This window comes from Topomyia yanbarensis, unplaced genomic scaffold (assembly GCF_030247195.1).
Source record: "Topomyia yanbarensis strain Yona2022 unplaced genomic scaffold, ASM3024719v1 HiC_scaffold_270, whole genome shotgun sequence".
Taxonomy (NCBI): Eukaryota; Metazoa; Arthropoda; class Insecta; order Diptera; family Culicidae; genus Topomyia; species Topomyia yanbarensis.
The window spans coordinates 30767-41210 of record NW_026683460.1 but is presented as its reverse complement, the minus strand read 5'-3'; the positions used below and the strand labels follow the sequence as shown (position 1 = coordinate 41210).

The 10444-nt window shown below is 44.7% G+C and overlaps 1 protein-coding gene across 2 annotated transcripts; it reads left to right on the top strand.

Moving 5' to 3' along the window:
• The first annotated feature begins 5892 nt into the window (after nucleotides 1–5892).
• LOC131695074 (uncharacterized) lies at nucleotides 5893–7823 on the top strand. Of its 2 annotated transcripts, XM_058983604.1 has the most exons (3): nucleotides 5893–5993; nucleotides 6056–6196; nucleotides 6261–7823. In XM_058983604.1, the coding sequence occupies exons 2-3, from the start codon at nucleotides 6071–6073 to the stop codon at nucleotides 7101–7103; spliced, it is 969 nt and encodes a 322-aa protein (XP_058839587.1). In that variant the 5' UTR covers nucleotides 5893–5993; nucleotides 6056–6070; the 3' UTR covers nucleotides 7104–7823. The 2 variants fall into 2 exon arrangements, with proteins under 2 accessions (XP_058839587.1, XP_058839586.1); XM_058983603.1 differs by lacking the exon at nucleotides 5893–5993 and having other exon boundaries at nucleotides 6000–6196.
• Nucleotides 7824–10444: the final 2621 nt, after the last annotated feature.

Sequence of the window (10444 nt, the reverse complement as noted above, 5' to 3'; positions counted from 1 at the left end):
AATCGAATTTGTTTTTATTGCGGTACATGTCGCAAATTGTTTTTATTTTTGTTCCTTTCTCTGCATTCCCAGCTTCGATCGTCTACGCACACCACCATACGGCATACCATCCGCAGTAACTGCTCCCGTCAATCAAAAAAAAACAAATAAAAAATGATCAGAGATCAGTATTTCGATTGAACTATCGTCCAATCGCGATCGCTTCGACTGACTCCAATCAAATCAAAACTTTTTTTTGTTCCTTCGATGCTTTTCATCCGATCCGATCCAACACACAAACACAGCAACCGCTAGTGTTATGTCACAGCATTTCGACACGATCTCGAACTGATTGCAAATTCCATCTGCCGCTGGTTACAGGCGACACACCGCGAACGACGCACTACGCTGCCTACCGCCGTAGTTGGAAGATGGTTTTTTTTTCTGATCAACGAAAGATTAAGCCTAATCGAAAACTGTTTCACTTGAAGCAAAATAACACCCGGCACATTTAGACACTATTTACCGCCAACTCCGGAATGGGTTTTCCGCAGAAAAATTGCGTTTTCCTACAGAGTACGGGAGGGTAGCCAAAATTCACGTTTTTTATCCACCACTACACTAATAGTTTCGCTTTCGTGCGGGAGCCGATTTTTGACAGATGTATATGAAAATGCATGAGTCGACTTTCATGGTCACAAAAAATCGTTACGGCAATGTCGACGCTTCGTGAAGGTGGTAAAATCAGGGTTGTATTTAACGACGTTTTTCCACATTTTTGTACGAATGCATTCGATAGATTTGGAAAATTGTAAGTTCGGATCTACTCTATTTAGGCAGCGATATAGTATTAAGAAATTAATGACGGAGCAGAATCTTTAAAAACTAATACAGGTCAACAGCAATTACTTGGGAAATAAATTTAGAATTATTGGTCGTGGTTTAAACCCAGTACAGTCGTGATTCGCTGGTTGAGCCACAGCCTCTGTCCAACTAACGAATTTGATTCGCTAGCTGGACCGACCGACAAATGTCAAAAACTCTCCAAAGCAGACATTAGTAGTGTAAAAGATTGTTCGATAGATTGTCAAAGTCAATTTGACATAAGAATTTGACGTTCAGATGCTTTTTAAGGCTACTGTACACCTCGGGAATTTGATCGCGGGATTTAGGTCGGGATTTTGTACCGGATTTTTGTCACGGAAAATTTTGCGCCGCTATCTCTCCAAACTGTCACAATAAAACTTCTGCTGCCTCAAGAAAATACCATTTGTTTCAGAACAGCACAGATTTTTAAACGCAATAAAAACTTAATTTTACCCAACGGTAACAATTCATGTTGAATTGTATCCGCTCGGATTTTTGTTGTGGAGAATTTTAAGAACCCGTGACATTTTCCAGAATTGGGTTTACACTTTGGGAATGTTGATTTTTCCGTGTAGACTTTTTTCCGTCACGGAAAATCCATCTGTCATTTGACTTAGCTGGGGAACAAAATCCCGTGATCAAATTCTCGAGGTGTACACTCCCCATGATCGCATAGTTGTCCCTTTTTCTATGGGATTTCCCATCTTTATGGGAATGATATGCGATCATAGGCAGTACAGTAGCCTTCAGTTGGACAATAGGGATCTTTAGGGATATGCGGGTTACGGCATTTTTTGATGCAGATTATTACTGTGAGTTAATATCTCAATCCTTTTTTTATTTCTAATTTATATTATCGAAAAAAAAATTTTTTTTGGTTTGTTTCCTTTTAGGACAATAATATATCCAAACCCATGAGATTAGTACGATTTTATAGGTTGCCTCATCAGATCTACTACCGTGTGCAAATGAAACTTGGGTTTGCAAGCAGCTACCCAGTCACCAAATTTTCTGGCAGAGACCGCTCTGCTAGATTTCTGTCAGTCTTGGTTTGGCAGCCCTGTCAGATTTCTGCGCGCATCCCCACTGAGACGTCCAAAAAATTGTTTCAAAATCGTTCTTGGACCTTGGACCTTGGGCACTTGGACCCGGACGTTTGTTGAACGGTTATTTGGACGTTGTTCAAATCGGTCCAACGAACGGACTTCGTTGGACGATTTCGAAACCAACCGTTTGATGAAACGTTGAACTGGAGCAAGGTGAAACACAGTATTGTTTTAGGCGATGGATGGATTTTCGGGAACTCTAAAGAAATCAACTACTCGCGTTACAAGTCGTGAAAAGAATGGTTTCGCTCGCGTTTTCTGGCAAATATTGACAGGAACCGAGAAAAACCCTGGCATAACTCGGACATAAACTGTGCAAAGATCCTGGCAATTCCTCGGTCAGCGTGGCTAGCAGAATGTTAGCAAAAGTTGAGCAAAGCGAAATTGATGCTGGCAGAGTTTCTGCGAGCATTTTGCGCGATTTGTGCAACGAATCCGCTCAAATGCAACAACCGTTTCTGACAGAAGCGGTTAAATCAACCGATGCTGCTCACTTTCACAGCCAGAAATGTACAGCCAAGATCTCTGCACGCTTCCTGTCACATCTTTGTCAGATGTTTTGCTCGATTCGTGCTAAATTCTACCAGGTAGGAATTGCCAGGATCTTTGCACAGTTTATGTCCGAGTTATGCCAGGATTTTGCTCGGTTCCTGTCAAAATTTGCAAGAAAACGCGTACGCCCTAGCTCAACTAACCCGACAGGATACGAGCAGAAATCTGACAGGGCTGCCAAACCAAGACTGTCAGAAATCTAGCAGAGCGGTCTCTGCCAGCGAGCTAAAACACGGGGAGCCAAAGCCGCAGCCCGTCAGCGCTATAGACTTTTCTACGGCTCATGTGCGTACACGTCACATGACACAAATACTACATCACTAGCTGGTGGAAAAAATAAACAAAGACGGCAAAAGCAAATGGGATTGTTTTCAACCAGGTAAGTGCATTAGTGTTCGTGAGACCGGCCGACAAGAACTCAATTCGGCTCTAGAGAAGGAAGTGAAACGCTCATGTAGACGGGACAAAAGGGCATGGGCAGACTCCCTAGCCGACGAAGGTGAGAAAGTCGCAAACACTGGCGACATCCGTCTCCTCTACGATATCTCACACCGCCTTAGTGGGACAAAGATTAATACTACGATGCCCGTGAAAGACACGTCTGGACAGTTGTTAACCGACCGCGCTGACCAGCTGAAACGCTGGCTCGAACGCTTTGAAAACCTGTCTCTGCAAAGTGATCCTGAACCGGACACAGGAGAAGATTGACGCAACTCTCCGACGGCAGCAGGCAGGATTCCGTGCCGGACGATCATGTGCGGACCATATTGTCACGCTCCGTATCATCCTGGAGCAAGTCAATGAATTCCAATAGTCTCTCTACTTAGTGTTCATCGACTACGAAAAAGCTTTCGACCGTCTCAATCACGAAAATATGTGGGGGGCCTGAGAAAATAATCGCTCTAATTGAAGCACAGTACGGGTCATTTTCGTGCAGAATATTGCGCGATGGTGTCTTGTCTGACCCAATCCGGGTCGTGGCTGGAGTTAGGTAAGGATATCTTCTATCACCGCTACTGTTCCTCATCGTAATCGACTAGATCCTGGTAGAAGCGATTGACCGTGAACCAAATCGTGGGTTGCTATGGCAACCTTTTACTATGCAGCATCTGAATGACTTCGAATTGGCTGATGACGTTGCTCTCCTAGCACAACCGCGCTCGCTGACATGCAGAGTAAGCTTGATGATTTTGCCGATCGCTCCTCAGCGGCAGGTCTCAAAATCAACGTCAACAAGACCAAATCGTTGGATATAAACACGGTCTACCCTTCCAGCTTTACGGTAGCTGGGCAAGCAGTGGAGAATGTCGTAAGCTTCCAATATCTTGGTAGCCAAATGGCGTCTGATGGAGGCACATAGCAGCACGAATCAAGAAGGCGAGGGCTGCTTTCGCGAGTTTAAGAAATATCTGGAAAAACAATCAAATTAGTCGACGCACCAAAACCCGAATACTTAACTCGAACGTGAAATCTGTACTACTATATGACAGTGAAACCTGGTGCGTATCAGTGGAGAACACGCAACGGCTGCAGGTTTTCATCAATAAATTCCTGCGGTACATAATTCGTGCATGGTGGCCTCACAACTGGATCTCTAATGCTGAGCGCCATCGTCGATGTCACCAGAAGCCGATAGCGACAGAAATTCGGGAACGAAAGTGGAGGTGGGTTCGGCCACACTCTGCGCAGGGGCGAAAACGACATCTGATGCAAGCAAGCGTTAGACTGAAACCCAGCAGGACATCGCAGCAGAGGCAGACCTAGAGGCTCATGGCGGCGCAGCCTCAACAAGGAAATAAAAGAAGTCGACGAAAATTTGACCTGGCGGCAGGTCAAGGCGATGGCAGGCAATCGCCCAGGATGACGACTCTTTCACAACGCCCCTTTGCAACACCAGGGGTGCGCGGGAATAAAAGTAAGTAAGTAAGGTCTCTGCCAGAAAATTTAGTGACTGAGTAGGGGCAGATCACTCTAGGTATGTATAACAAATTTGCATCAAATTGGAAAAATGCATTTAATTTCTATATCCATCAACTATACATTATGAATATTTATCTTGATGGAAAGAAATGCATCTAATTTTGCTAATTTTAAAAATGTATCACAAGTGATCGGCAGGATGTTGTTGGCTCGAATCAAAACTTGTCGAAAGTAAACAAAGTTCATTTCATATTGTCAACCTGGCGCCCAGGTGGTGAAATCGTTAGAATTCAACGGGGTGCTGGAGCGTTGCCAGAAAATTTTTATTTCCAGATGAAATTTTACTAAACTTCCTAGTTAAGCTCAGCCGGAATGCTGGCTGGTTCTAAGTCGTATTCCGGCTCCGGCGACACAACCGATTCTAGTTAGAACGTTTAAGGGGTACCATTTCGATGCGGTTTAGCCGCATAACGGAGGCCTAGGAACCGAAGCGGCACAAAGCCGCTGAGGATCCGCCGGGCGAGGTGGCCACCGACCCGTCGTCGGAAGCAAGCGACCCTGTGATCCACTCGTTTGCCCGGCTTACTCAAACATAGGGGCTATCCCTAGTTTAAGTCCGACTGAGCGGTAGCGAAGTCGGACAGCACCCGTAAAAGCGATGTGGCTTAGCCACATTGGGTGATGGACAGAAAATAAAATTGGCAACGCTAGCAAAATGTTAACACAAATGAACACTCCGGATGAACCTATCGTCAATTGACATTTCGACGAGTTTTGATTCGAGCCAATAATATGGGCCCCAACTGATCTGCCCCTAGGTTATCCTACATGAACATTTGAGTGACTCGATCGTGCACAAAAATATGCATAGTTAGCATACTTTCTATTCCCGTCTCTTTTCTTCTGCTAAGATTTTTATGCATTTTTATGCATATACTTCTAGTAAGCATTCAATGAGTGGATAGACCGAATAAAATGCAATAAAATGCAAAGAAGAAGAAAACAAGGGGCAGCTTTAAAAGTATGCTATCGACGCATAAATAAAATTCTGCGTGTAGAAATTAAAGGTAAAATGAGGAACATATACCTTAAAAGTAACGAAACTACTCGATGGACAGTTCAAAATGATACAAACTGTAACGTTCCGCGCAGGGTGGCCAGACCTACCGATTTATCGGTAGTCCTACCGATTTTGGTCTTCCCTACCGATTCACAGACGACCAACGGAAAACTACCGATATTTTGTTATTCCTACCGAAAACTACCGATTTTTGTTGATTTTGAACACATCCTACTCAACATTAATTTTTTGGGATGGATTTGGTCTGAGATCTGTGTTGTCAGTATTTTACAATTCTATGTCAATACTACGTTTTTGGGACAACAACCCGGCCCACCGATAACTACCGATAAACTTTTAGTGACCCTACCGATATTAAGGAATTCTATCTGGCCACCCTGGTTCCGCGTCCAGTTCGTGAACTGTCAAAACCATTTTGTTTGTACACATATTTACGTCGTCTTCGTGATATATTTTAAACATTCCTACGAATTTTAATGCATATTTTAGTAAATTCGCATGTAAAAGTTCTCAACGTACAATATTTAAGTGAATTTCCATATCGTTATAGTGTTAATACGCAACGATGGACCCGCTAATGTGTCGCCTCTGTCTTACGCCAAATTCCGGCACTGTGGCCCTGTACAACCAACAAACCATGGAACCGAACATCCTGCTCATCCAGAAGGTGGTCGAGTGTACCTCCATTAAGGTAATTACCGCGCTTTCCATTAACTGTTGACCTATATCATCTCACTTTTTTTATTTGATTGTAGTTATCCGTAGCAGACGACTATCCGTCGTCGGTATGTTCCGACTGTATACAGAAACTGAACGAGTGGTCCACGTTTAAGATTCAGTGTATAGTTAATAATGATTTTTACCGCAAAAAGCAATCCGAACTGCGTAAGCAGCTGCTTACCGATACGCAACAAGCGACGGAGGTGGTCTGCTTGGATGATAGCGACGATGAGCAGTTGCCACAAGTGAAGGAACCACCCCCGAAGAAGGCGAAGATTGAGCAACATGTTGTAATTGACGATGACGACTCCTCTTATGAGCATAGCCAACTCTTAATGGGAACACGCGTCGCTAACAGCAAGTCACTCGACCCTACGCCCATGTTTCGCGGAGAGGTTGGTGGTCAACGGGGCAGAGATTGCTACGAGCAAGAAGACACCTCACTGGACGACTACGAGCTCATTGATGGGCAGGAAGTGGAGCCATATCCACTGGATCAGCAGTACTCGATGGATAGTAGTGCCATCCTTTCCTCGATTCTGCTGGACGACGATGAAAGCAGCAGCTCTCTGGTGGAGGAAGCCGAACCCGGTTTGTATGAAAAGGATCTATTTGGGTGCACTTTCTGCAAACGTCGATACTCCTCCGAGCGGAAGCTGAGGACACACGAAAAGTTGCACCAGGAAAACCGTATGAAGTGCTTCGTTTGTGGTAAGTGGATCGTCCTGCAGATGGTGCGACATTTGCGATCACAGCACCCGGGGCAGTCGTTCCCGGAGCCAGTACGCTGCTGGCACAGTAAGTGCGTCCACTCGCCGGTGCTATACCACGACGTTGATCAACTGCTTGCCCACATGGAAACTAAACGGCGAAAGTAGACGTGGGAAGCTGTGTTCAGGCCTGGCCTGGTCTGTTAGTATTATCTGCCTGCAATTTCGAATACTCGCGCTTAACCGGGTATCGGTTACTGTGCAATCCTTTTTTTTACAGACATACAAACTGTAGAATTACGTTAAAAATCTTGCCAGCCGTGGCAAGTGTAAACAATAAAATATATATAGACTATTAAGCAAGACAGTATTGAACCTGAAGCTGAAAGATACGAAGACTGTTCTAGGAAATCGATTGCTATCAATCAGTCTCTTATCTGCAAACACCACGCGATTTTTGCTTGAAGCGGTAGGTCGCAAAGCTGGTACTATTCGGGGAGCGGGGAACCACTACAAAAGTTGGATCTTATCGCACACTCGGCCGTTGATAACCCTATCTCGTTCAGAGAAAATTGCCTAATCGTGGTTAGAGAACAAGCTAAAATCTAGGTACCAGTTACTAGTGGCGGCCGCGGTTTGTAATTTTGCCATCGACTTTTTGACTCAACAAACCGAGTTTGGATAGAGGACTTGGGAATTGCAATAAACATAGGAATTAGGCAATTTTTAAATTGGAAATCGCATGTACGTCAGCGTTAGGGCAAACAAGAACATTCTGTTAATCGATAACATATGCGTCGTTGCCGCAAACTTGATTTTTTTTCAATTTAATTTCCTAATAAAGTAATTTAATCATAAGAATATAAAATATTCAGAAAATGCAATAAACTCCGAATCAAATAATATCGCATTGTTACTTTTTAATTTCATCATTCGAACCCACCGTTTCCGCCATTCTACTACTAGGTACAGACGTACCAATCCTAATTTGGCATGCCATACCGGAAACCCACAGCCCCATCCTCACCCCTCCAAATAAGCTTCACCCGGGGTTCGATGTTGATTGATAAGAAGAAAAATTTTGCGCCTTCTTATCAATCGGGGCGCACACTCGCACGAGTTTGTATGAAGCCTGAACCTCTGATGGACCCACCTAGCCATACGATGGATGGCCCACCCATATAGCGATATAGGCGGGAACGGTATCGATTCAATTACGCGCATATGCTTTACCTAGAATGTGTATTTGTATAGTGAGTGATCTCTGCTTCGTTGGATCCGACGGTGTCAGACAGAACCGTGCACTGTTGGTACTTGGTTTAACGGGTTCCTAGCCCTCTCCGTTACGGCTGGTTATCTAGTTCGGAAAGGAGCGATTTTTACGGAGCGGAATCGGTCACAAATAGTAAAGTACGTGTTGGGTAGTGATTCGGTGTGAAAAGATCGCCACTATTTATGAACGGACGCGTGTGTGCTGGTGTCATTACGAGAGGGGCATGGATGAATCGACAAAATTTCCATTCTCGATTGGGAACTGAATGAGATCTATTGTTTTTTCGTGTTCTTAGTTTAGCGGTCGGTGGTGTTGTTTCTTTATTAGTGCAAGCTTTGCTCGACGACGAACACGAATGTCAAGTCGGCGATCGCTGAATTTTATACGGTTTAGGTTCCTATTTAGCAATTTTACTTTTTCGGTGTTTAGTGAGATTAGTTGGCTGTAATACTAAGTGAAGTGTCAAACGTAGTGTACCTAGCGCTTTCTGAGAGTCACTAAGCTGGATTATGGTAGCGCGTTGTAGTCAGCAAATCGGAACTAAAAATGGTAAGTCCAGAGCTTTGATAACAAGCATTCCGGCGCAATAAAAAAACTGTTTTTTTAACTGTGGAGAACATCAGATTTAAAAAATATCCATTAAAAATCGAGAATCAGGAAACAATTCCAGATGAGTTCTTTCCGATGGGAAAATTGATGTTTTGTCTTTCTCATATAAAGAAAGGCTTTGCAATCACTTTTTACCCGAGGCCCGGAAGGCCGAGTTTCATATACCATTCGATTCAGTTCGTCAAGATCGGAATATGCTGTGTGTGTATTTTTTATAGTAAGGTCAAAAAGGTTCAAAAGTCTGGCCTGTAGTATATTAGCTCTGTTTGGGACTCACGTTCGTGCCTAACCACTAAAAAAAATCCTTACTTTTTGCGCCCTTCTTCTTCACGGAACTACGTCATCGTATTACATCATGGGGGACCGTTGTGCTTTCGTCTCACCTCTTTCTTCTGCTCTATCTCGGAGCCTCACTTGGTTCATGGAGTAGCTCGACCTATGAGTTTTGATTTAACTCTCGACTATTCTTTTCTTCTTATCTCCACCTATTACGTCGCCGTTTAGCTCTCGTCCCCGTGAGCCGTTCACGTGCTGGTTCCTTCAGGCATTTAGTTCATGTTACTTGGATAGTCCGCAACGGTGAACTCATCCTACTCCGACCGATAGTTCCCCGACGGAGGATTTTCCCCCGACACCGATACCTGCTTCCTTGAGCCATTTAGCTCCCAGCTTTATCGAGATCAACTCGGATATTAGCCTACTCCAACTGAGAGTTTCCCGGCAACGGAATATCTCTCGGTACCGGTGTTTGTTTCGTGAGCCAATTAGTTCCCCTTTTCGTTACGATTCTGTCGGGTAGTCGACGGCGGCGAGACTACCCTATCGTTAATTTCCCGGCGGTTAATTGCTCCTGATACCGATGTATCTTTCTGTGAGCCATTTAGCTCTCCGCTTCGTCTACTCGGTCTAGTCCCCGTCGGTGGATCTAGCCTATTCACAAGCTGCCCGGTAGGATGTCAAGGTTGGTCCGGCGATTCCGGTGAAGCCTGACGGCCGGTTCGCTGGCGCCCCACGACGACCCGAACCCGGTGCTACCTCGCGTACTACTCAACTGATCCCCGGCGGTGGACCTAGTCTACACCGTCGGAGAGTACCGGACTTTCTACCGAAACCCGATTTGTGGTGTCACAGCGGCTTTCTAGTCAATGACGCTACTTTGTTGGACCCTTCGCTACTTCCTCTGCAGCTCGGAGGGTATACTCGCAACCACTCTGTCCGCAATAGTCGACTCCGCAGACAGAAAACGGTCGGGTTGGAGATACTCTCGATGCCGGAAGATCTGCTGTGCTCTGCTGGACTAGTGTGGGTTTGCTACGGAAGCAAGTGTGGCAACGGTGAAAGACGGATTTCACAAGATTTCTGCCGCCTAGAATCCAAAACTTCTGGCGGAGAGTGGCTAGCAGGAGTTGAGAGCCTGCGTGCAGTAGCTTCAAATGATAAAAAATTAAAGGGTTGTGTACAGGACACGACCACGGGGACATTAAAAATATAGCTTTTTTCAAGAGCGTGCAAATGAATTTTATCTATCACACATATCGACACACGTTCTTGTTCACTCGCCTGTTTTCATATGTTACAATTTGCTATATACCCTCCCCATTAAAACATAATTTATTGAAGGTCTTTT